Source organism: Topomyia yanbarensis, chromosome 1 (genome assembly GCF_030247195.1).
Source record: "Topomyia yanbarensis strain Yona2022 chromosome 1, ASM3024719v1, whole genome shotgun sequence".
NCBI lineage: Eukaryota > Metazoa > Arthropoda > Insecta > Diptera > Culicidae > Topomyia > Topomyia yanbarensis.
This window is the reverse complement of record NC_080670.1, coordinates 71372444-71400118: the sequence shown is the minus strand read 5'-3', so window position 1 is coordinate 71400118 and position 27675 is coordinate 71372444. Positions and strand designations below refer to the sequence as shown.

At 39.9% G+C, this 27675-nt stretch overlaps 1 protein-coding gene across 3 annotated transcripts; it reads right to left on the bottom strand.

Annotated features, from left to right (window-relative positions):
- Positions 1 to 645: 645 nt before the first annotated feature.
- LOC131677907 (uncharacterized) lies at positions 646 to 27675 on the bottom strand. 3 transcript variants are annotated; one of them, XM_058957996.1, is made up of 7 exons: positions 27457 to 27675; positions 4906 to 5361; positions 4495 to 4827; positions 4205 to 4423; positions 3751 to 4146; positions 3346 to 3684; positions 646 to 2302 (listed from the first exon to the last, which is right to left on the bottom strand). In XM_058957996.1, the coding sequence occupies exons 1-7, from the start codon at positions 27491 to 27493 to the stop codon at positions 1863 to 1865; spliced, it is 2220 nt and encodes a 739-aa protein (XP_058813979.1). In that variant the 5' UTR covers positions 27494 to 27675; the 3' UTR covers positions 646 to 1862. The 3 variants fall into 3 exon arrangements, with proteins under 3 accessions (XP_058813979.1, XP_058813981.1, XP_058813980.1); XM_058957998.1 differs by lacking the exon at positions 27457 to 27675 and adding an exon at positions 5492 to 5509; XM_058957997.1 differs by lacking the exon at positions 27457 to 27675 and adding an exon at positions 5417 to 5493.

Sequence of the window (27675 nt, the reverse complement as noted above, 5' to 3'; positions counted from 1 at the left end):
GTGCTACCAGGGAAAGTTTATGTTGACGACGAAAAATGAAATTTTGAGATATTTTTGTTATTTTGCAATATTATTGAAAACTGATAGAACCGATCAATTTAGACTGTTTTCGGCTATTCGGTTTTCCACGCAATTGGATGATTGTAAATATTCTAGGAGAATTGTCTTGAGCATTGGCAGGTAAAAATTGAGCAGCTTCTAACACAGCGACGGAAGGATCCATTTATGAAAAAAAGTTGCGGGTTTCTTGAAACCAACATTTTCAAGAAAAAATTGATTTGGAACCCTAAATGCGCTAGGAGAAAGTTGGGCATGAAAGGGTTAAATAACGAGCTTCACAATCAATCTAATGAAGTTGTTAGTACAACATTTAATTTCAAATTTGTTTAGCTCGAATAGTTTGGTTCGGTTAAACTTTCTCTGATTATGGTTTTTACGGTTACAAGCCCTTCGAGCCAAATAAGATTTTTTAGTTATTTTCAGCAACAATGTTGGTTGAATTGAATCAGAATCTTGTTTGTCGGTACATCAAACAGCAAAATTGTTGAATGAAAGTAAATTTTGCTTAAAAGGTTTTTTTTCTGCGTGTAGAACAAACAAGTTTTGTAAAATAGGATGGTAATAGAAACTAATAACACATTACAATTTAAATTTTTAAATACGTTTTGCACTATGTTTATTTTATTAATTACCATTATGCACACTAAAATTAAGTTTATTTAATATTAAAGTGTTACAACATCTGTCGATATTAAACAATTATTTACCGTGTCCACGAGCACTTTTCATTTTATTATTGAGGTCAAACTTCTTGCAAAATATCGCATGCCAAATGTATCTGACTGTCAGATGTATATGAAGTTGAAATCGATAATAAAACCTGTTAATTTACTGCGTTGTTTTTGCATTGGTGCAGTGAACTTTCATGTTTGTCGGACTCCTCTGAATCATTTTGATTTCGGTTGAAAGTGTTCTGGCAAAACTATGTAAGTTTAAAAAATAACAGGGAAATAAAACTTCGCAGAATTTTTTTATATTCTATTTAAACGCGAAGAAAATATGAAGAAATTAACCAAAAAACTAAATCCTACCATTTAGCGTACGGCGTGGATTCCTCTCCAAAAATAATCATTTATTTCCATATTACATCGAATGTTCTCTTCAATTGACAGCTCCGCTTATTAGATACGAATTTGCCGCTATATCATGTATTTAATTGTTCAAGATGCAAAAGACAAACTTTCATATTGTTATAAGATACGGTAGTGTTTATATATGATCTTTTCATTCAAATTCGTCGGAGTACCAAGAAGGATACCAAAGCACACGACAGTTTATAGTTTTAAAACTTGCCAATAACTCCGACGAGATTTTCCAATGTTTAGTTATTTTCGGTAAAATGATTAAAATACTAGTACAATGTTATTATTTACCTCAAGTTTTCAGTATTCGTTTCTTCCTTCCGTGTTTAAATACATTGATAAATTTCATTTTGTGTACGTAAAATTGTATTCTGTTGCAATTGAATAAAGTCAAGTCTTAGATTAAGATACAATCATAAAACAGCTAAATAATATTTGAAAATACAATGTATTGTATACTTCATAATCTTCATAAACATCAGAAAAAAACATCTCAAATCCTTAAATCGTAAAAGTAAAATATTTTACCATCGATTTTTATCTCATAATCAAATCGTACAATTGTTATTGACACAAATTATCTTCCCACTTTACTAACTTTAAAGAAAGCCAGCGTATACATACGGCCATACTTGGTTTAGAACAGATCGATAATTAAAAGTTCGCCTGCAAAGTCATCGCTCCAGCTCAACCTCAATTGCTCAAACTTCACGAAACGACTTAGAAGCGTCTGTTTGGGTTTCCACCACTTTGACGATTTTGGTTATTTCGGTTTTGTTGTTGGTTTTGAGATCCGTCAAACCGCTTCTGACCGCCAAAGTTTCCACCGCTGTTATTGTTTCGATTGTTCTGGGTCTGACCTCCAAAATTATTACGAGCGTTAGTTTGATTACCACTGAAGTTGCGGTTACCAGAGTTGTTTCCATAGTTGCCATTACTGGAACCACCACCAAAGCTACGGCCATTGAATCCATTCGACAGGTTTAGATTTGATAGGGTAGAGTCTGCATTATTAAACGGGTTGCTGTTACCACTAGCTAGACCTTCACCGAGATTTTTTCCAGAGATAAATGCCAAACGTAAAAGATCTTGAATAACTTGCGGGTTGCTGAAGTCGTTGTTGCCACTATTCAGGCCAAAATCATTACGGCTGCCGAACACTAAAATAAAAGAAAATTTGGTTAAAAGTTAGAAGGTTAATTTCCAACACTACCCAGGTAACCAATAAGCATGCAAAATGTAACCTTAACGACTACCAGATAAGCATTTAAGTCGTTTTAAATGCTATTTATAAGTCACTTTTGGCGAAATATACGGCTACTCTACTGCTGTGCCAAGAAAGTGATTTTTTACTGCTGTTGTGCAGTCAGAATGCTGGCAAGAAGCTTTGAAACAGTTTTTTGAATGATGATTAACAACAGATATGCATAAAGGATGCAAATATACTGTAAGAAGTATCCAAAATGCAAATTATATGCTATTTTACTGCATTCACTAATGCTTGTTTGTTTACCTGGGTAGTCAGATACTATTGTAGTTTTCAGAAATACATTCAATTCTTGCTAATTCGGAGCCGGGCTAGATTAGTTTCTTCATAGTTTTCGTTTCACTGACTTTGTTTAGTAAGTATTATGAGTCTATCCAAAACTAGATATAAGGTGCTTTCGTAATTATATCGTTCTATTTACAGCGTAAAGACAGTGAGAAATTGGCAGATAACACAAAACGAGAGAAGTGAGGCACATCCTTACCATGCTGCACGCTTTAAGTTCAATATTGTTATATCTACAATGTACATTTTCTGCGAGATTACTATTTCTGGGCCTTTTAGAAAGCCATTGTCCATGAGTGGGCCAGAAGACCGGCAAGTGACAGCTTGCGATCCATTTTTGGCCGCCCCAAGGCCATAGTCAAGGTAAAAGGTGATCATATCGAGCAAAATTGAATTGTTTCTGAATTTTTTATTATTTTCACACATTTTGTAGTTTGAAGTAAACAAAAATGATTTTCCAAACCGAAGTTTATGGGCTTTTAATTGGTTACACTTCGAGTGCCGGACCTTGAAATTGATCTCTTGATGTATGTAATAAAACAATAATTTAATTCATTTGATGACCCTATTGACAAATCGAGCAATTTCGAATTAAAAAGGGAGCATTATTTCGGTTTGCTAGTTTTTCAAGAATCATATTCATATACGTACTTTGATCTGGTCCATTGAATCGTCCGCGCTTCAGTGGTGGTGGTCCGCTGAATCTATTAGATTGCACGTTTTCCAGTACTGCTGGATTCTTGTCAATAATTTCCTGCATGGCTAGTGATATTTTTTCATCGTTCTCCTTGAAAATTTTGCGATTGACTTTAGTTGTCAATGGTTCGATGCCACAGCGAACTGGTTTTTCGTTATCGGGAAGTTGAAGCACTTTGTCACATACTTCCTTGTCACGAAATTCAATGAGAGCGGTGTTCCGATTGCGCTTGACTACACATTCAATAAATCCAAACTTGCGAAATTTCTCAAACAATTTCTCCTCACTGACTCCTGTGTTTCAAGTAAAAAGATGTGAAATAGTAGGAATCTGTTTTCAATTGTAAATCAACTACTTACCAATAGTCAGACGTACTAATCTCACTGATGTTTCCGGATTGAAATATGTGTCTTTGCGTCCTGGGAAAACATGAAGACAGCGATTTTGGAAGTGCTTTCCATTGAAAGTTTTAATTGCATCAGTGGCTTGTTCACGACGCGCATAATAAATTAATGCGGCCATCACCATTGACGTTTGGCTAGTTTTATACGCTGGAATATTTGGTGAGAAAATAAATTTGATGTGTCCACCGGCGCTAGAGAAATAATCTCTCATATCGCGCTTATCAGCGGTATATGAAAGATTCGAAACATATATTGGCCAGAGTTTTGCCAATGGTAGTGGTGGGGGACGCATCTTGGATTCTTCGCCATCCTCCAATAGCTTCTTGACGTGAGATGGCTTTAAATCAATAACTAAAACAGAATTACACCGTTATGTTATGTTAAAAATCGTGCAGGAAAAAAGACTTACTCAATGGGCCGTTGTACGGCTTTACACAAATAGCTCTATTCTCTGTGTCTGTGCTATCTGGTTTGGGTACGGGAAGCATCTTACACTCCAAAGCTGCCTCGACAGAATTTTCATTTTTGAAGCAGATAATTGCGTGCTCATCGGCGCACTTGCGTCGACTGACAAACTCTATTTCGCCAAATTGCTCAAAATGGTCATAAATAGTTTCCTCGGAAACGCCTTAAATTATAACATGACGTTATTAATAAACAATTGATAACGTTGCAATCAAAAGTGACAATGGAACTTACTTTTATCCAATGAAGTAAGGTACACACTCGTTTTGTAGTTCGGAATAAGAGCAGCAGTAACGTGGAGAGCGTGGACGCGCTTGCCTTCGAATATTTGTTGATTGAGTGACAAAGCTGCATTTCTGGCCGTTTCTTCATTTTCATAGAAAAGCTGAGCTACAGCTCCATGGCTATTGTTGATAACTTTCACTTCTATTAGGGTTCCGCTTCCTTCCACAGCTTTTTTAAGTTCCTCTTGGTTTGTAACCCAGCTTTCGGGTAAATTGATCAATGATACACGGGTCAAGTTGCGGAAAAACAATTTGGCTGCTCGCCATATTTCAATGTGATGGTCTAACAACAAATAATAATAGTGTAATGATATATACACACAGATAAATATACATAATATATATCATATAATTTACTCACTTTGATCGTGACCCGTAAGATCATAAACAGAAACTTTTTCGGCGTTGATCTGTGCAATGGCGTCCTCTTTCTGTTCCTGTGTTTTACAGGAAACGTAGGCCAGAGGATGGAATACTAAAACACCGGTCACCTCGGTAATATCCTTGAACCTATCATAAACTTGTTCTTCGGTGGTATCTGTGTCAACCACGTGCACGAAAACATTTTTTTTTATGTTCCAGATAGCAATATACTCAATATGCATCCGAAGACGTCGGTTGCGAAACATTGACCCCTCCATCGCTTTGAGCGCTTTTGTTGCCGTATCCTTATCCTTGAAAAGCAATAGGGCTATAGTATACTGTAGATAGTGACAAATCTCCACATTTTCCACAGTGAATTCCTTGAAGTGGTCCTTTAGTTCCTTCTCTGTTACATCAGCTGGCAAGTTGCCGACATTCAATTTCTTACCATTGTCTGTAATGATAAATTCAGAAACTTGATAAATTCCGTACTCCGAAATTATATTTACAATAAAGGTTAATTTAATTTAAAAGAATGAAGATTTGAATTTCTTTTCGACATGGCAGCGACACCAACTACTTACCACTCTACCAGAGTGTGTGTAAGAAGAGTGAGGACAACTGTCATGAGTATCCGTCAGTGATATTCCAAACAAACAGAGGATCTCTCAAAATATATGGATTTGACTCGTTTGGAAAGACACTGACAAATAATCATTCCATATCAACTTTTGAATAGGGCTAATAAGATTTGTAAACAAACTTTTGCTTTGCTGATTTCTTTTAATTTGTTATAATTTCAACACAGAAAACGTTTGAAATTGATTCTACCGAGGGTAAAGATGTTGATTCTTGCGTATTTTTCATCACCGAGCAAAATTTACATTGAATTTCCATAAAAATGTCTTATGACTTTCAGACATAAGGATTTTAAATGGATTTTATAAGTCTGTCTTATGATTTGGAGGGGAAATTTTCCAAATCCATCTCTTATTGTTTTCATAAGACAGTCTTATGAAATTTATGAAAATGTCCGAATGAACGCCATAGGTGCCACTTTATGAAAATTACTGACATTTATAAGTAGAAAACAGTAGAAATAATGATTTCCATAGAACATGAAATTCATCACAATGTTCGAATGAATGCCATACGTTTTTACATTTCTTATAAAAGAAATGTATAGAATTCGCTCAAACTTTCAAGATTTTTTCCGAGGCCCGGAGGGCCGAGTCTTATATACCAATCGACTCAGCTCGACGATTTGGGACAATGTCTGTGTGTGTGTATGTAACGGACAAATTCTCATTCGTGTTTCTCAGCAATGGCTGAATCGATCTTTTCCAAACCAATTTTAAATGAAAGAACTAAAAAACAGTATGGACGCTATTAATTTGTTTTTGATTCTGATGTTTAGTTTTTAAGATATGAATGTTTGAATGCGTAAAAATGGCGTTTTTTGCAGTTTTTTTTAAATTATCTGCCGGAATTGACAATATAGATTAACAATTTATATGTTTTTAGACAGCTTTAACCTTTCGAACAAGCTATAGATTGTTGAAATCGGACTATTATCAAAAGAGATATTTAACATTAAATGCGGACGAAAGATTTTTATCATTTCCCATTGCAAAAAAACCTAACGATTATTTCACAAAAATGTTTAGTTCGTGTGAATCGAGTACTGATACACAACCATGCACTATTAGGCCCCATGCAAAACTGACTCAGACATCACTTCGTTAAAAGTTTAATAACTTCTTTTAACAAAGTCGGATTTACTTGCAGTCTTCGACTAAGTTGTAGACAACTCAATTATCCTTCTTATTTTCACTTACAGTGATAATACGATACATACAGTGCCACCTAGCGGCGAAAATGCGTGCTGGTGGGTTTTCTCCATGTAAATTGTTGAAAATTCCCATACAAACTTCAGGCCCGTTGGTCCGGTAGTTAGACTTGTCCGATTTGCTTCAAATTTGGTGCAAGTACTCCTGGTGGGACTAGGAATCGACGCAGAGGTGGGCCGATAGGGGTCATTTTTTTCCTGTCACCCTACTGTGCACCCAGTGCATTAACGCAAGTGACGGAAGGTTATCGAAAAGTTTCGTGAAAATGAAAGTTCCAGTAATGATGATGATTTTCCCAAACGGTTCGTTTTCGTGAGGTTTTTATTTGTTCTTTGGCATTAGGATTAGCGATAATAATTCAAATCAAGGATAATACAAACGAAAATACAACGGGCGAAACTGTATTTTTGTTTGTTTATTTAAAGTTTCGCCCTCCACGCTCCATGCAAACAAACAGGGCGATACTTTTTTTGCTAGCAGTTTAGAGGCGAAACTGTTATTTTCGTATTTTTTAGGATTATCAAACTGATACCAGCTGTAAATAGTAACAATGATCTCTATTGAAAAAAAAACCCGGACGAAATCGGTGGTGTAAAACGGTAGTTATTGTAAAAAACCTGTTTTAATCCACCTAGAGGTGCAATTGTGCCTTTCTCATTTCTCCAAACTATGATTTAATAGCTGGTTCGTACAATATAACATTAAGGAAATGTCTTTCATTCTAATTACACTTGGTAAGTATATATAAGAGCACCTTTTTGCATTCATCGCGGTATCGGTTTGAATCGGAGTTTTCTATGTGATCGCACTCCACAATCCGTAACTCCGGAGCCGGAAGTCGGATGGAGATGGAATTTAATATCAGTTTCCGGGGACGCAACACCTTTCATTTGAGACTAAGTTGATCAAATCGGTCTAGCCATTTTGGAGAAACCAATATAACCGTTATTCTGAATTTGGATGCTTCCGGATCCGTCGATGGTGGCCAGTGTGACAAAGAGACTTTGAATGACTGTTGGTGACCTAGATCTACAAATTCAACAGCTGTGTTTACATTTTGGAAAAAAAATCACCTTTTTACATTCATCGCAGAATTCGTTAGAATCGGGATTTGCTGCGTGATCGTACGTATCAACCTGTAATTCAGGAACCAGAACTAGGATCCACACAAAATTCAACAGCAGCTGATGGACCTTTCATTTAAAATCAAGTTTCTCAAAATCGGTTCAGAAAATTCCGAGAAACCGATGTGGACAAATCAACAAATTTTGTTTTGTAACCATACTCTTCAACTCGTAATCCGGAACAAGATGTCGGTTGAAAATGAAATTCAATAGCAACCTATGGGAATATTATACCTTTCATTTGAATCTTAGTTTGTAAAAATCGGTTCAGCCATCTCCGAGAAACCGATGTGGACATTTTGTTAACAAATCCGCACATACACACACATACATTCATACATACATACATATATACATACATACACACATACATACACACATACATACACACAGATATTTTGCGATCTCGGCGAACGGAGTCGAATGTTATATGAGACTCGGCCCTCTGGGCCTCGGTTAGACAGTCGGTTTTTGGAGCAATTGCATAACCTTTCTATATGAGAAAGGCAAAAGAATAATATTTAATTAGCTTAATCAGCATGAGTTCAATGTTATCTTCATGTGATTATATTTTGAAATGTTGGTGGAATGGGTTTGAAAGTGAAGGGAATGGGGAGTTAGTAGAGTGGGAGTGGAGGATGCGTCAGAGATCCTTCATCTTATTTCGATATACGGGGTGGATGAAGGAAATGCAGGCGTGAGGGTGGTCCAAGGGGAGGAGAGTGATGAAGGAGGGAGGTGTAAGGGCAAGGCGGGGGGGAGGGCGCTTGACGCAATACTCAACTGCATATTTTGCCTTCCATTTGAGACTTGGTTTGAGAAAATCGGTTCAGTCATCACCGAAGAACCGATATGAATTTAATTGTGGAATATGCCCGGAATACCGGACTTCCGGATTCGTCGATAGCGGACAATATATTCAAATAATGTTTGATTGGCAATCAGTGATCTAGATCTGCGAAGTAATTTGGTGACCATTTCAATAGTTTTTAGCCTCTGAGGTATTACGATTGTACCGATTTATATGGGAAATTCCAATGTATCCTTACTAACACCCCTGTAACTCCGGAAGCAAGAGTCAGAACCGAATGAAATTCAGCAGCAGTCAATGGTATTACTGTATCTTTCATTTGAAATCATATTTGTAAAAATCGGTAGAGAATTCGTTGGGGAATGGGTGTTATATTAGCTTAGGAACTTGGCGGGTTCCCCGGAGGCGTCATGAACCGTCATAGGTGGCCAATGTGGTCAAAGCTGCTTTGATTGATCATTAGTGATCCAGACCCGCAAACTAGAGTAATGTTACATCAATTTTAATATGTTTTACATCATTTGAACATCATGGTGGTACCAGTTTATATGGGAATTCGCTGTGTGACCGCACTCTTCAACCCGTAACTCCGGAACCGGAAGTCGGATCAACTAAAAATTCAATAGCAGATGAAACTAAGTTTGCGAAAATCGGTTCAGCCATCTCTGAGAAAATTGTGTGAGTTTAAATGACACACACACACATACACACACACACACAGACATTTGCCGATCTCGACGAACTGAATCGAATGGTGTATGACACTCGGCCCTCCGGGCCTCTGTTAAAAAGTCGATTTTTACAGTGATTGCATAGCCTTTCATTATATGAGAAAGGCAAAAACGTAAGGGCGATACTTCAATGCTGATAGATGGGACCGAAAAAGTAAACAATCGCCAAAGGGGCGATACTATCATTTTGTCAATTTCAACAGCAAAAACAAATTTTAATTTAATAATTTCAAATACTTTATGAAGTTTTGGGTTTCGGTCACTGAATCATGCAATGTAGGATGTCAAAAAACACAATAGTTCTTAAATAGGAAATAAAACCAAGTCTGGAAATATTTACTGTTGATTTTCTTTGAATAGTATCACTGCTAGTATCGCCCTTTTCAAGAAAAAGCGTTGATTTCTTAGTTCTCAGTCGCGTTGGAAATTTGAGTAAAATATAAACTTCAAATCGATTCAAAAAAAATTCGTTTTTTTTGTTTCAGTACAATATATAACCTTTTTAGGAAAATTCAGTTTTCCCACCACAATATAGATATTTTATTAACAGAGCATTAACAATAATTCGTTGGTATGTCTATTTTATGGGCCATTTTTTCGCTTTCCCATTGATTTGGTTTGAGATTTCTAGCACTGATGTTGTCCTATGCTGATTTGAGCGATTCTCTGAGTCCTGCCACTATCCCATGTAGTATGTGTTATCAAAAACATCGCGAAGCATCATGTTCTAAATGCTCTCAAACGATATAATATCCGAAGAGTGATAAGAATTATAAGAAATGTCTCATCACACTGTTAGGCGGATTAAACACGTTTTTATTTATGGATATTATTGTGCATTTATATAAAAAATAAAACATGGCTGACATTTTTCGAGCACTTTTGAAATTACAGCTCAAATACATCAACCGATAGTCGGAATCGGTTGTTTTCTTTGAGCAAGATTCCATACTGAATCCATTCAGGATTTCGAACCGGTTCCAGAATGGATTTTACGGATAGTTGGGATAAGTTGGTGTGGCAGCGCTAGTGTTTATCGTATATTAATTCAAATGTTTACACACATTTTATAAATATTTTTGTTCGACCATGGATGTCTGTTCTCTGTGATATTAGGTTTTACACCAACCGATATAACCCCACAAAATGAGCCGGATGAACTTCGTTTGACAATTCTCGGTGGTTTGTTTATATGGATGTTACGTGAGTTCGAATGTGACAGATGAGCACCCGTTGCACTCACGCAATTGACAAAGTAAACAAACCACCGAGAATTGTCAAACATGAACTTCATTAATCAGGAGTTCATTCGTGTCGTCATCTTGTAGAACTCAATTGTTAAACATGAACGTCATTCATCATGAGTTCATTCGTGTGGTCATTTTGTAGAACTCAATTCGGGACAAATGAACCGCCAAGTGTAGAACCCTTCAGAAGATTGAAGAGAAAACTCATTAAATATTAAAATTTGTACATAATGAGCAACGCTTCGTCAATATTTCCTGGGAAACTGGGCTTAGACAACTGGGAAACTGGACTTGATAACTGAATAATAATGATTGTTACTTCTGAAATGATTTCGATAATTATAAAATACGCGTCAGACACTAATTATTAATTCTGATAAAATCATAACCATGTAAACTGATTTAATGCTCACAGTAATTTATTAAATAACATAAAAAATAATTACATATTTAAAATTTTGTTGCAATTTGACTAAAAATCTCACTTCTTTTGTTTCGAACAGCGGTAACCAAAAAGTGTGGCGATTAGTTCCTGGTTGGCCGTCCAGGCTAGTACTGAATTCATAAGAAACAATTATGAACTTTTCACAAAAGTGACGTTTATGAAAAACGAAATATAATTTTATAGAATCAATAACAGATCTCATATGATTTTCATGAGAAAAACTTATGAAATTCTTAAACGCATATATTGGAGCGAAGTCATAAGACTGTTTTGTGAAATACATTATTTGTACGTCTATGGAGTGCATGAATAAAGATAAATTAATTCATAAGCCTGCCTATGACATTCTAAAGCGTTCAATAGCATCGTCAGAAGGCTGGTTCATATGCCGAGACTTATGAAATTCTCAGTTGCTTTTTCAGCTCGGCATTATTTTTCAAGGGTTACACCACAGTAAAATTTAAAAAAATCATGTTTTCTCTTAAATGCCCCCTCTTAGAAATGATGTATAAAATATTGCTTGTGGCACTAAAAACCGCACTGCGAACTTACTTCTATTAAATTCTTCTCATAGACTGGTTAGTTCGACTGGTCTGTCTATGAAAGTACCATCTCTATCACTTGAAATACATGTATTTTTGACAGCTCGCAGTTTTAAGTAGCAGTTTAATCAGTCGCACTTTGAAAGTGCGGAGTCCAGGTTGGTGGGAAGTGCGCAATAAAACAAAAGGTTTCGTATGCGTATTCTCGCAACATGTAGACTTTTGCTCTACTCTGTGTGGTGTAACGCTATAAAGCAAAGCTTGCTAATCCGCTTTCAAAGCTACCTTGAGCCAAAGTCCCTCTAAACAAGGTCCTAGGTCCTACATGCGTCAAAACTGTTAGTGGTTTGTGAACAGAGACAGCATATATAACGTGATATTGATGACGTAGACGCTACCATTCGCCCTTAGAAACTGTCAGACATACGAGCACAGAGGCAGTTTTCGTTTTGACGCATGCTAGGACATTCCTATATAAGGACTTTGACCTTGCCTCTTCGAGGTTTTGGAGTTGTGTGAGCCACCTGGATACCGTTATAAAAGATAAACACCGGTATTATATTACCTTCCCCTTTCTTGGTTCTTCTACACGCAGAAAAAATATCCGTTAACACAATCAAAATTTAGTTTTATTCAACCATTTTGCCGTTTGTATAAATTGTATAGTTCGTAATATGTTTAATTGTCCTTGTTTGACAATAATCGTTTACGCCAGCTTGACAGCAACGCCCAGTTGAGGATGTCGAGCGTTCATTGAATAAAAAACCAACGAATTGGACTAACGTAGGATGACTTCCTCTTGCTGGGCGCTTGACGTAAACGATTATTGTTGATAAAGGGCAATTAAACGTATTACCACAGAGAACAGACGTCCATCTTCAGCATTCAACTTGTGTAAAATCTCTAACGGTTTCGAAGGTAGTTGGGATATCCAAACCACAAATAACATGGCGCTACTCTCGTCATGTTATTTGTGGCTGAGTTCGACTGAATTGATAGCGGTTATTCCTCTACCCACCCACTGAGACGCCCAAAAAATTGTTTCAAAATCGTTCAACACGGGTCCAACGATGGGCGTTTGTTGAACGGTTATTTGGACGTTGTCCAAATTGGTCCAACGAATGTCCTTCATTGGACGAGCTCAAATGCATCAACCGATAGAGTCGGAATCGGTCGTTTTCTTTGAGCAAGATCCCTCTAAGAACGGTTGGTTTCAAAATCGTCCAATGAAGGACGTTCGTTGGACCAATTTGGACAACGTCCAAATAACCGTTCAACAAACGTCCATCGTTGGACCCGTGTTGAACGATTTTGAAACAATTTTTTGGACGTCTCAGTGGGATACCACAGATACCATACTGAATCCATTCAGGGTTTCGAACCGGTTCCAGAAAGAGACGCCGTGTTTCGTTTGGAATTCCATTTTAACTGTCAATGTCATTCCAAACGAACAAGAGAGTTGTCAATCGTAAATGTTTAGCATTATGTGGCATTGTTTTAAGGAAGTATTGTTAACCAATTCATAAAAATTACTAAATATTTTAAAGATAAAAGTTATATATTTAAACCAAATTTGTAACAACATCATCGTGTTTAGAAACGCTAAAGGGAAAATGGTCGCATAAGATTTGTATATTGGCTAGAAGAAACAAACAAAATAACAACAAACAAGTTTTGTGAGGCTTGCAGTGTTGCTTGTGACCCGTAACTTGGTAACAGTTTTCACTGAATTAAGATGGCGTCTCTCTGTTATTCTATTTTTTTATTTCAATTAGAGTTCTTTTATCTTTCCAATGGCTTTTACAATATATCTCTTTTAAGAATTCTTTGATTATAACACAATTCTTCTCTGCATATCATTATCATTTTAAACGCTATTAACTTTACCTTAGGGTATCCGGGATTTCGCTTTTTTTTAATTCGGCGCATTATAGTCACTTGCTAATAAATTTTCAGATCAACTCAGATTATCTTGTGTGTATAATGCCACCTGGCGGTGGAATCTATAACCACAGAGAACAGACGTCCATCTTCAGCATTCAACTTGTGTAAAATCTCTAACGGTTTCTAAGGTAGTTGGGATATCCAAATCAGGTGCGCTACTGTCGTCATGTTTTTTTTGTAGCTGAGTTCGACAGAATTGACAGCGGTTATTCCTCTACCCAGTCAAACTAGTCCGGAACCAGTTCGGACTTCCAGCGTGAATTCCAGCTCAAATGCATGAACCGATAGTCAGAATCGGTTGTTTTCTTTGAGCAAGATTCCATACTGAATTCATTCAGGATTTCGAATCGGTTCTGGAATGGATTTGACGGATAGTTGGGATAAATTGGTTTGGCGGCGCTAGTGTTTATCGTATATTAATTCAAATGTTTACACACGTTTTTTAAATATTTTTGTTCGATCATGGATGTCTGTTCTCTGTGCTTAAGGTGTCGGTTTTAACCATATTTTGTTAATTTTTTTAATTTATTGTCAACTATTGTACACGGTAACCTGTTGTTATATTAACATTGATTCTGGTCAAGGAAAAATAAAGGATAATATGACAGTGGAAGGTGTACAACAAACGTAGAAGTTGAAAAAGCATAGATTAGTTGCTTATTCCCTTAACCGCTTTCTTGAAGCTTGTTGCTGAAGGCATCGATTTAACTGCCAGCGGCAGACGATTCCACAGAGAAGCACCTTCTATCAGCACGCTTCTCTTAGTGTTCTATACATGTTGTGGAATTACGAAGGTTTTGGCTCGCTCACTTCTTCCTTCTGTTGTAAATATTCTTCTTCCTTCTGTTGTAGATATTCGGGGATCTGTCTGTGATAGCCTTGCCACATGAAACAACAGACTCGAAAGTGGAAGTATTGATGGAGGTCGCATCCCATAATTGTATTTCTGAGGTTTTGCGTGGAGTCTCTGAATCGTAATCCGTGGACGAAACGGATGGCCGATTAAAAACAGCGATACAGCTGACTTTTTTTGCACAGTCGATATTCCAGAGTAAAAATAACATCACCGTAGGTAAGGATTGGTGTTAACAACTCTCGGTTGTTGAGCCCCTCGCATCACTATTACTGTCTGACGTATGAACTTCAACTATAGACGTCATAGGCACAGAATGAATTAGAGAAGACAGAATAGCAACGTGTGAAACATATGCGACAATAATCTTATTTCTAACTTATTTTCTAAAGTTATTTTGATCCGAAGAACGGATATTTATTAGTTTATTATTTGGTTGGCTGACGGTAAGATGTGATAAGAAAATTATGTCTAGTGCAGTACAATTTTTCGATCAGTTCTTTCAGCTGACACGAAACGCGATTTGCGCCAGGTAGCCGTGAATTCACAATCTAGAACAGCTTCTCTTAACGGTAAGCGTTAGCGTAATAGTTTAAAAGATTTGTATAACTGAATATTATGTCTCCGGCCGCAGAATTACGACTCTCTATTAATCCAGTAACCGATGTTCGAAGTCAGAAAGGTGTACTGAACGTAAGATCATACATTTGATAATCGATAGGGAAAAATAACCTAACATTTCTCTACAGGATTTGTAATCACTCGCATACCGAATTAAAGAGGATTAATAAAAACTGGAACACTCTTTTTCTGTTGATAATTTCTACAATTGGCATCACTACTGCTTGGATCAATTCCCTTCTCGTTTCCACAGCAATAACTGGTGAGAAGCGTCGAAAAACACGCACAGTGCTGAAAATTTTTGTAGTGACGGCGTTTATTTGTTTTGTCCAGATAAGTTTGGTGTCTAATTGTAGGCCAAGGTTAGTTACCGCTTCCAAAAGTTGAATCGCTTCGCCACAAAACACTATGTCCGAATTGGGAGATAATTCCCCTAAATATCGTGTTTATAACTATAATTGCTGCTAAGATCAGAAAAGCCAAGTCAGAGTATCGACCTAATAAGGATGACCTGACAATAATGTCAACTAAAGCAGCCACAACGGTTAAGTCTTTGGTTCAACATACAATATCCAGAATTAAGTAACATTAAACATTAAGTATTGAAACATTCCCTGAAACGTACACGCCACACAAACATGCATACTAAATGCCACTGTAAGGTTGTCAGCAAGCCAGTCACCAAATTTTCTGGCAGAGACTGCTCTACTAGATTTCTGCAAGTCTTGGTTTGACAGCCCTGTCAGATTTTTGCGCGCATCCTATCGGGTTAGTTGAACAAGGGCGAACTCGGTTTCGCTCGCGTTTTCTGGCAAATTTTGACAGGAACTGAGCAAAACCCTGGCATAACTCGGAAATAAATTGTGCAAAGATCCTGGCAATTCCTACCTGGTAGAATTTAGCACGAATCTAGCAAAACATCTGACAAAGATGTGGCAGGAAGCGTACAGAAATCTTGACCGTACATTCCTGGCTGGATTCTGTCTAAAAGCACATAGAATAGACATCCATGATCGAACAAAAATATTTAAAAAACGTGTGTAAACATTTGAATTAATATACGATATACACTAGCGCCGCCAGAAACAGAGCCTGCTGATGCTCCGGAAGGCTGTTCGTGTCGCAAGACAGGAACAGCAGGCTTACGCCAAGAGGGTGGAATGTCGGGAGAAGTCCGACAGAGGAACCCAGACAGTGGCCTCCAATAGGGAGGGAAGAGAGAAGGTCGACATAGGTACCCAGACAGGGGCCCTCCCCTTCTATGGAGCAGCCATGTCGCTCGAAGCGGCGGCTGAGTTGCCCTCGAAGGGCAAGCGCAAGACGACGTCGAACAAGCAAGCACGACGAGTTCACGACCGCAGACGATGTCGTCGCAGCCGTCAAGGATCAATGCGACGTGACAATCGAGCGGGCCTCTGTGCGTTTTAGAGGGGGACCCTCCGGCACCCAAATAGCCTACCTCAGGCTACTGAAGGCGGATGCCAAAAAGGTTACCGTAAAAGGTAAACTGAAGATCGGCTGGTCGGTATGCCCAATTAGCATACGGGACGGTTCCCGGTTCAAGAGGTAATACACTCCGCCGAGGGTGTTGCGATTGCCAAGATCAATGGTGTGTTCTATTCCAGCTGCTACGCTTCACCAAGGTGGCCCATAGAACAGTTCAACCAGATGATCGACAGGCTCTCGTCAGACCTAGTGGGCCGGAAACCGGTAGTCATAGCGGGAGACTTTATCGCTTGCGCAGTGGAGTGGGGCAGCCGCTGTATAAATAGCAGGAGCCAAGTGCTAGCTAACAATGGCTCCGCTAGTACATTCCGTAGAAACGGGGTGGAGGCGTGGATTGACGTAACATTTGCCAGCCCGAGTCTGGTTCCAGGCATGGAATGGAGGGTAGACGAAGGCTACACCCATAGCGATCATTTAGCAATCCGCTTTAGGATCAACTGTGGTGTGCAGCATTCGAGGGTGGGAGATCCCTGTCAGGTACGCGGGTGGAAGTCCAATCACTTCGAAAGCGAAGCTTTCACCGCGGCCCTGACACTGGAGGCCAACACCGACAGTCTAAGCGGGGATGCGCCGGTAGCTGTTCCATCACGCGCGTGCGACGCCACTATGCCGAGAAAAACTCTGCCAAGAAACGATAGATGCCCGGTATACTGGTAGAGTGCCGAGATTGCAGCTCTACGATCAGCCTGCCTCAGAGCTAGACGTAGGATGCAAAGAGCTCGCACCGAGGATGCAAGAGAGAACCGCCGTGAAGTGTTTCGAGCTGCGAAATTGGCCCTTAACAAGGCCATTAAAAGCAGCAAGAGAGCGTGTTTCGACAACCTGTGTGAGAGTGCCAACGCGAATCCGTGGGATGACGCCTACAGGATTGTGATGGCCAAGACCAAAGGGGGCTCTTCACCCCCAGAACGGTCTCCGGACCGGTTGGCGACGATTATCGAAGTACTCTTCCCGTCTCGAGCCACAAGCCCCTGGCCACCTGCACTACGAGACAGTGCGGGCACGGCCGAAACGGTGGCTCCGGTGACGAATGAAGAACTACTCGCAGTGGCTAAATCCCTAGCAATGAACAAAGCTCCAGGGCCGGACGGAGTTCCAAACAGCGCTCTCAAGGCAGCGATCATAGCGAACCCGAAGATGTTCAGGCTAGCTATGCAGAGATGCCTTGACGAGTGCCGTTTCCCCGATAGATGGAAAAGGCAAAAATTTGTGCTGTTGCCGAAGCCCGGGAAGCCGCCAGGCGACCCATCGGCGTACAGACCAATCTGTCTGATCGACACGACTGGCAAACTGCTTGAGAGGATCATCCTCAACAGGCTAACCCCGTACGCAGAAGGTACGGACGGCCTGTCAAGCAACCAGCTTGGCTTTCGGAAGGGTAAGTCCACAGTGGACGCTCTTAACTCAGTGATAAAGACTGCCGAGATAGCGATCCAATGAAAAAGGCGAGGCATTCGATACTGTGCGTTAGTGACACTGGACGTGAAGAACGCATTCAACAGCACAAGCTGGGATGCCATCGCGCTCTCGTTACACCGGCTTAGCCTACCGGTGGGTCTGTACCGGTTCCTGGAAAGTTACTTCCAGAACCGCATACTGCTATACGAGACCGATGCCGGTCAGAAAAGGGTTCCGATCACCGCCGGAGTCCCGCAGGGCTCGATCCTAGGCTCGGTGCTATGGAACCTCATGTATGACGGGGTTCTGAGACTGAAGTTCCCTCCTGGGGTCAAGATCGTCGGCTTTGCCAAGGACGTAACCTTGGAGGTCTACGGGGAGTCAATCCCCGAGGTAGAACTAACTGCAGAACACGCAATAAACACGGTGGAGGAATGGATGAGCGCGAGAGGCCTGGAACTCGCTCAGCATAAGACGGAGGTAGTTATCGTCAACAACCGCAAGTCGGCACAACATGCAGTTATCCATGTGGGAGAAGTCGTGATCACCTCACAGCGGAACCTGATGTCTCCCGGAGTCATAGACGACAAGCTGACCTTCGGCAGCCATATCGACTATATATGCAAGAAAGCGTCGACTGCTGTTGCGGCACTATCGAGGATGATGTCCAACAGCTCAAAGGTGTGCGCCAGTAGACGTAGGTATCCTCAGGTATGGCGGCCCGTCATGGTCAAGAGCACTGAGGGTAACCAGTTACCTACAGAAACTAGAGAGCACTTACCGCGTGATGTGCCTCAGAGTGATATCTGCCTACCACACGGTATCACACGATGCATCCTGCGTGATAGCGAGCATGATGCCAGTTGGGCTGGTCATTCGGGAAGATGAGGAGTGTTTCGAGCTACGTGGAAATAGAGGAGCCCGCGAGCGCACCAGGGTGACCTCGGTCGCCAGATGGCAGCGTCAGTGGGATAACTCCTCGAAAGGTAGGTGGACCCACCGGCTGATACCTAACATATCGAGCTAGGTGGGAAGACCCCATGGGGAAGTTCACTTCCACCTGACACAATTCCTGTCAGGCTACGGCTGTTTCCGACAGTACCTCCACAGGTTCGGGCACGCGGAGGTCCCAGCCTGCCCGGACTGCCCAGGTGTAGACGAAACTACCGAACACATACTGTTCGTATGTCCTCGGTTCGACGTCGAAAGAAGAGCAACGTCTGTGGCTGGGACACAACCCCTGATACCCTTATTCAGCGGATGTGTCAATCGGTGGAGAAGTGGAACGCAGTCTCGGCTGCCACCACCCAGATTGCCTGTAGGCTACAGGTAATTTGGCGAACCGAGCAACAGACGACGGGCACGGCTAACTAGTGATTGGTTAGTTGGAGCGAAAAAGGCCGAGCGCAAAAAAAGGGAGTGAATGGTCTGTTCATGCTGCGGCAGGTTTGGCGCAGCGACTGGCAACCGCGTAAGGGGTAAACCCAGCCACCCCGAAGCAAGGCAGAAGAGCGAGTGTATAGGCGTATAAGTGGACTGCCTCATGCCAAGATGGGAGGGTCGTAGCGTAGTATGTTGGGACTTAGCTATCGATGCCTCGTGGCGTGGCAGAGGAGTGAAAGGGTGAGCATCCAAGTCAGTCTCACACGGTATGTTAAGGGTGAGCACAAAAGTCAGCCTCACATGGTATGGTATAGGCTAGCACAAAAGTAAGCCTAGCAAGGAATGAAAAAGGTGAGCACACAAGTCAGCCTCGCATGGTATGTCAGAAGTGGGGCCTAAGAAAAATGTCCCACATGAGATGCCAGGGGGAGTGACAGGGGTATAATAGAGCGGTACGATCGAGAGTGAACCAGGTGATAGGGTGAGCATCCAAGTCAGCCTAACATGGTATGGGAGAGGCGAGCACAAAAGTAAGCCTAGCAAGGAATGAGTAAGGTGAGCACACAAGTCAGCCTCGCAAGGAACGAAAAAGGTGAGCACAAAAGTCAGCCTCATGTGGAGTGTTTGAGAGTGAATCAAGGTGCGATAGAGAGAGCACCCAAGTAAGCCTCATACAGGACATATGAACGCGTGAGCGAGAGTGAATGAGTACATCAAGTACAGCCATCCCCCCAGAAGTAATACCGAGAGGTTGTTCCTGGGGGGAACGATGGCGGAGCCCAATGGAGTTTAGTCGGTATTAATGGCAGCGTCGCCATTCGAGCCCGACACGCCCCCAATACACCCCGTGTGGTAGCTTGGACACCTACCAATAGCACGTGTACTGGTGTAGCACGCCGCAAAGTCGTTCGTGGACGACTGGCGATCTACTCCTAACGGGAACGTAATTCAAACAGGGGACTACCGTACCACACTCGATTGTTAAGCGGAGGGCTTATGCGCCACCTCTAATGAGGACCTCGCGCCAATGTTGAATTGCCCGGTATGAGACCTGACCTCAGGTAGGTTCAGTTCGTTCTTTAGAAAATGTCGAAAAATTGTCCAGCAGTCCCCAAAATTCACACACAGAAGACACAGCATTTCACTTCACTCAGGAGAACACAACACCCGAAACTACCCTAACCGAAACTGAAGCTTTCCGTATGAGCTTTCGGTTATCATCACTGGAAGTTACCTGTTACTCACACGAGAGGTCGAGACCGTCAGGGAACCGGTTCACTGTACCGTCCACACTTCCCAGTGGATTCAAATTTAAAATTTACGCGCGCGTCGGAAATCTTTCACCATGCTACCACAGAGAACAGACGTCCATCTTCAGCATTCAACTTGTGTAAAATCTCTAACGGTTTCGAAGGTAGTTGTGATATCCAAACCAGGTGCGCTACTGTCGCCATATTTTTTTTTGTAGCTGAGTTCGACAGAATTGACAGCGGTTATTCCTCTACCCAGTCAAACTTGTCCAGAACCAGTTTTGACTTCCAGCGTGAATTCCAGCTCAAATGCATGTACCGATAGTCAGAATCGGTTGTTTTCTTTGAGCAAGATTCCATACTGTCTGTTCTCTGTGCTACCCACTGAGACGTCCAAAAAATTGTTTCAAAATCGTTCAACACGGGTCCAACGATGGACGTTCGTTGAACGGTTATTTGGACGTTGTACAAATTGGTCCAACGAACGTCCTTCATTGGACGATTTTGAAACCCGTTCTTAGAGGGTAAAAGCTACCCAGTCAGCAAATTTTCTGGCAGAGATCGCTCTGCTAGATTTCTGTCAGTTTTGGTTTGGCAGCCCTGTCAGATTTCTGCGCGTATTCTGTCGGGTTAGTTGAGCTAGGGCGTCGGTTTCGCTCGCGTTTTCTGGCAAATTTTGACAGGCACCGAGCAAAACCCTGGCATAACTCGGACATCAACTGTGCAAAGATCCTGTCAATTCCTACCTGGTAGAATTAAGCACGAATCGAGCAAAACATCTGACAAAGATGTGGCAGGAAGCGTGCAGAGATCTTGGCCGTACATGTCTGGCTGGATTCGGGATAAAAGTGAGCAGCATCGGTTGGTTTAACCGCTTCTGTCAGAAATGGTTGTTGCATTTGAGCGAATTCTTTGCCATAATTCTCACACAAATCGTGCAAAATACTAGCAGAAACGCTACCAGAATCAATTTCGCTTTGCTTAACTTTTGCTAACTTTCTGCTTGCCCCGGTGACTGGGAAGTGTTTGGTATTGTGGTTATCACTGGAAATTAGCAAAAATAGCGAAAAAACAAGATAGCGGCAAGATTGCGAAACCGCCATTTTTAAGATTTCAATTCCGCAAGGCTACAAAAATGTAATTTGAATTGATTTTTATATGAAGTGTTCAAGCGACTATTGGTCTTGAACCAAGGAAAAACTTAGGAGGATGCAGAGGAATCGAGTTAGGAATCAAAAAGGCACACTAAACAATAAATTAAATGGGTACCAAAAACTAGTAACAAATCATTTCCGATTTTCGCTCAACTGGTAGTAAAGGGGTGAATAAATCCATGAACTGTCAATTTATGACCGTTCGATACCTGACCAACAGAGCCTATATATTGTTAGATGTTTGTTCTAAACTGGGCGGATGGAGCCATCAGGGTATATTTTCAATTCTTTCGCTATTTTGAATTGATTCCGTCGCATGCTAATGTTCGGTGAAAAGCACAATATAGCTCGAACTTGTATTTGCTAAAGGCCGGTACGCAAAGAGTGTACAGAAAGTGAAGCCGAAAAAAGTCTACCTATATAGCAAAATTAGAATCCAACTTTGCTGCAGAGGTACCAGAGATGTATTCCAATTGTGCTCGATAGGTAGGCTTTTTTTGACTTCACTCTTTGCGCAACTGTTCTCTACACAGAGAATAATATTCTAGTAAACAATACAAAAAAAACTATGTTCATATTTACTATAGCTCAAAATGTTCAAAATAATGAAAAATATATTCAACTTAACCACTTTATGACAAAATATACTATGCGTTTTTAAACATTCTAATGGTGGCAATGACTATTTTCTATAGTTGAGTTAACTATGATTTTGGGTATTGAAATACTATATTTGCGGTAACATTTACTATGTATGTTGGTGTTATTTCATCATTTACTTCTGTTCAGTTCTGAATTTACTATGTATATAATCAATTCAAACGTCATGTACCGACAAATTTCAGCTGAACACGTTTCCGTTGAAATTTACAACAAATATAGTAAATTTCAATACCAAGGAAGATTGACATGCACCATAATGATGCAATTAAAGTGTTTGTTTGTTTGAGAGAATTAGCTCGTGTTTGTGCAAAGAATAAATCCGATCCGGATAATATCGTAGGTGAGAGTCTAAAATATGTTTTTAGATAAATTGCTTTTGTACTTTTGTACTTCACAGAAAAGGACACCAATCGGCAATTGCAGGATTGGATTTAAGCCCGTTGTTTTACGCTGTCAACGTCTGTAAGTACAGAAAACTAATTGAAGCTAAAAGACTAGGTGTAGATTATTTTCATTAGACAATTCTTTTGACAATGCGTAAATAAACATTTTTCTATGAAATCCAGCCTTTTCATCATGTAGTTTTCGTAATATGAATCCAGTGTCTTGAACTTCCTTTACTGACAAAAATGTCGACAAAGGAACCCAGTAGGTCCAGCCGGAGATCTGGATGGCTCTAGTTAGTATCCCACTCCAGTGACACAGACAATTCTAATAAGAGTCGGTTGTGTCGCTGGAGTTTGAATACTAACTAGAACCAGCCACTTTTTCGGCTCATTTTCCGAGTGGACTTACTGGGGTAGAGTAAAAAGTAGACTCCCTGGAGTCAAATTCACTATGAATGAAGGATTTAACCCAAAAACAGTAGCTATCAATTTAACTAGTTTCACAGTGAAAACGACTATCATGCAGAAACATTGAAATACTACAAACATGGTAAAAATCCAAAAAGCATGATATGGTAAAAATGACATGTTGCATGGTTATGATAAAATCATAGTATTATCAGCTGAAAATCGTGGGTACATTATTTTTAATTTAATCCTCTAATATAGTAATTTTTACCACAACTTTCTTTTGCGTGTATAGACTGTGGTATTTGCTATTTCCCAGTGAGCAAATTTTCTGGCTGAGACCGCTCTGCTAGATTTCTGTAAGTCTTGGTTTGGCAGCCCTGTCAGATTTCTGCGCGTATCCTGTCAGGTTAGTTGAGCTAGGGCGAACTCGGTTTCGCTTTCGTTTTCTGGCAAATTTTTACAAGAACCGAGCAAAACCCTGACATTACTCGGGCATAAACTGTGCAAAGATCCTGGCAATTCCTACCTGGTAGAATTTGGCACGAATCGAGCAAAACATCTGACAAAGATGTGGCAGAAAGCGTGCAGAGATCTTGGCCGTACATTTCTGACTGGATTCTGGATAAAAATGAGCAGCATCGGTTGGTTTAACCGCTTCTGTCAGAAACGGTTGTTGCATTAGAGCGAATTCATTGCCAGAATTTTCGCACAAATCGCGCAAAATGCTCGCAGAAACTCTGCCAGCATCAATTTCGCTTTGCTTAACTTTTGCTAACTTTCTGCTTGCCACGCTGACCGGGTTGCGCTTAAAACTACTCACACTATCAGGGTGGCTTGCTGGCGAGTTACGGCGGGTTGCCTAGAACAATGTTTCAATAGCCTGCCGCTCGCCAGCATGTATTTTAACACGCCTAGCCGCCATTTCGTTTACTGGGTAGGGGCAGATCACTCTAGGCATGCATAAAAAATTGCATCAAATTAGAAAAAAATGTATTTAATTTCTATTTTTGCAGCAACTTTGCACTCCCTCGCAGAAAAGTTTGTTCAAAAAACGTCCTGCGCTGATCCACTTTGTTCGACGTTTTGTGGAATGTAGGGCTAGTTTTGTTCGTAGGCCCGGTCAAATCATTCGGAATTTGATTCGGAATCCTGAATGGAGTCAGTATGGATTCCAAATCAAATGCAACAACCGATTCTGAGTCGGAATCGGTTGTTGCATTTGATTTGGAATCCATAATGACTCCATTAAAAAATCCGAACCGGTTCCGGAATGAGTTTAACTGGGGGGGGGGGGGGGGGGGGGGTTTGACGTCTTACACGCAACTCAAAAGATATTGCACGCAACGCAAAATTCATTATGAATTTCTATTTTGATGGAAATAAATGCATTTAATTTCGCTGATTTTTAAAAATGCATCACTAGTGATCTGCCCCTAGGCTTTGAAACAGAATTTGATTGATAGGTATAGCTCATTAAACCAATTTTAGCAATTCTGTAATCTAAAAAGAATTTTTGAATTTCACTGCTTTGTGCATAACGTTGCATAACAAAGGGATGTTTCTTGGAACATCATCTGTTCTCATTCAGCCCTGCGTTATGCAAATTCGCGATATTATGACAGATCGGCTAAGCGCGGCGGGAAGCACAACCGTTGTTTTCAATTTGATTTTCTCGTGGAGAATGGGTGGCACCAATTCCACGGAATTAGAAAGGTATAAGGCACAGTTTATAGAGAACAGTTACGCAAAAAGTGAAGTCAGAGAAAATCTACCTATCAAGCACAATTAGAATCCGTCTTTGATACCTCTGTAGCAAAGCTGGATTCTAATTTTGCTCGATAGATAGACTTTTTTTGGATTCAATCTCTGCACACTACGGCCAATAATACTAGGATACGCAAAGGAAGAAGGAAATTGTGTGCGAATGATTCATGAAGACATGAACAGTGAAATCAAGAAACTAGAAGCCATTCATTTTCACACAAAATTATAACAAATACTAAATCATCTCAAAGCTCAAAAATCCATTTTTTTATTTTGTAAGGCAGGTCCTTAAAAGGTGATGTCCAGCCCCTTAAAAACAGTCGTAAGCTGGTGTAATTTGATCATGACGTTGATGTCAACATTTTTCGCTGAAGGACAAAAAAGTTTGTTTTGTGATACTTTAGAATATTTTTGAAGCACTTTTGAAAGAGTCAGAATTTAGCTGCAACTATTTGCAACCTTTCGAGTTATTTGCCATTTAAAAACATCATATTTGTTATAAAAAATGACCGTAACTCTATAACGAAGAATGATATCGATTTACACCCTAGGGGCAGATCACTTGTGATGCATTTTTAAAAATCAGCGAAATTAAATGCCAATATTGATTTTTATGCCAAGAAATCGCACTCGTGACCTATAGTCCAGTGCACACCAGTCGAAAAGAACAAGACAGGACTGAGCTTCTGATCAGCAAGCTTCCCTTTCAGCTGCAGTGCCCCTTCAAGAAACCAGTGAGGCCCTATCATTTTGGTTATTTGTTTTAAAGACACCGGAACGAGTGACTCATGCCGAAAGGAATCCAATAGGTTTTATGAAGAGCGTTTTTCTAATAAGAGTTATAATTGAAATTTTGGTTTACACAAACAACTTCCTTTTCATTGGCTTTTAGCATTCTCTTTTCTAATCTAAATGTTAGGCGACTGCGTTCGCTAACAGAAGCTATACTAGAGACAGCGATTTGAAAATCTTGAAACGCGTTTGCCGAGAGATTTGTGTTTTATAGTCATGTTTTTTTCTTATTTTTTTGTGGTAAATATGACTAACGTTTCAATATAGGGGCCCCTTTCAAAATAACGGGAAAACACAAGGTAGGGTTTTTGAAAGCTAGTTACTTCAATTATGCTGAACGAATGTTTGCATTAATCATTCAAACGAGGACGTGTTTGCATTCCTTTAACAAATCGATTGAAACCATTCTAAAGTTTTATGATATAAACATTTATATGTCTATATAGGTTGAACATTTATAATAGAGAATTTTGGTCTTTATTTAATGACCCAATTATAAATAAAATCACTTCTGAACCAATGTTGTGGATTATACATAGGTGTAGCAGTGATATTGCTCTCTCACTCAATATCTGTATCTCAATAACTGTAACTATTACATATAAAATTTCGATATCCATATTCATTTTTCGATTACTAAAACATTCAATTGTGATGTTCACCCACACCTTATAGATACAGCCCATTGCGTCTGAACCGCTATAACGAAAATATTAAATCTTAAAAAATGAACCGAAAACGTTTAAATTATCAACAATACATTTTCAATAGTTCTAAAGCTTCTTCGGCACCCATTCGCTATATTTGTAGAAACTACCAACTACCACAAAAAATGTCTCCTGACTATTCGTGTTAGCAATGATTTAGCTAATGGTATTCATTATTATTCTTTGTTTCGATAATTGCTAGGCCCAGAGAGAGTTTAATTCGTCACCATGCATACAAAACTAACGTTTTGTAAACAATTGACTACCAAATTTTCTTATTATTGGGAACGGCTATACACTCAGAGTACATATCTCTTTCGTGTAAGACTTATGGGGTTTTTGATTGAAAAACTCCGGGGCAGTGGATTGCACTGGTGTTGCATTTTCTAGTAGAAGAGCAGGCCACTAGACGTGTTTCATTCCCACTTCTGCTAGAAAGTGCAAAACCAGTGCAATCCACTGCCCCGGTTTTTTTTTCAATGAAAAACTACATTAGTAGTTATATTTGGGATCATCTAAACCAGCCTAAATATTGTAAAATATAAGCCGTTAGTTGTGTTGAACGTCAGATATTTACATTTTTTTGTTCTTTATATGCAGACGGCGGAATCAGCAATAAATAAATGAATGCTGCTTATTTTCAAGCTTTCGAAATTGAACACCAATAATGAATACGACCTTTTCTCATAATCATTTTACCGCCTATAATCTAGTGCTCACCATTTTGATTGAAGCCGATTTTTGTCTATAAGTCACAAAGACCTACGTACATTTCGCGTTGCATGCAGTTTATTCGATTTATATATTATAAAAAAATTGAATAAGATGTTATAAACTATAAATTTAGAATAAAAAGAGATTTTTAAGTTTTTTCACTTGTTTTCTTTTCACTGGCGAAGGTTTTAAAAAAATCATAATGGCGTTTTCTCTCGAACCATTCACTGGATTAGAAGGATGCTTCTCTTACCTGCGGCTTTATTCGACGTATTCTCCGTTGAAGTCATTTTTACCAAACAATGCCTTTACAATGTATTTATTTCAAGAAGAAAGAATTTATTTCTCAAACTTTCACTTTGTTTAAGTATTTTTAATCACTTAAAACTTTTATTATTTGATAAAACAAGAACGTGAAAAACTATGTGTACTCGATTTGACACCTACAGCCCGGCATAACTTTTATCCGACA

Bases quoted from the DNA above. Each gene is read 5' to 3' on its own strand.
- LOC131677907 (XM_058957996.1), bottom strand. From the start codon at position 27,493: ATGACTTCAACGGAGAATACGTCGAATAAAGCCGCAG. The intron at 3,685-3,750 runs GTAAGTAGTTGA...CTTGAAACACAG, and splicing joins ATTAGTACGTCTGACTATTG to GAGTCAGTGAGGAGAAATTG. The intron at 2,303-3,345 runs GTACGTATATGA...CTTTTATTTTAG, and splicing joins ATTCAATGGACCAGATCAAA to TGTTCGGCAGCCGTAATGAT.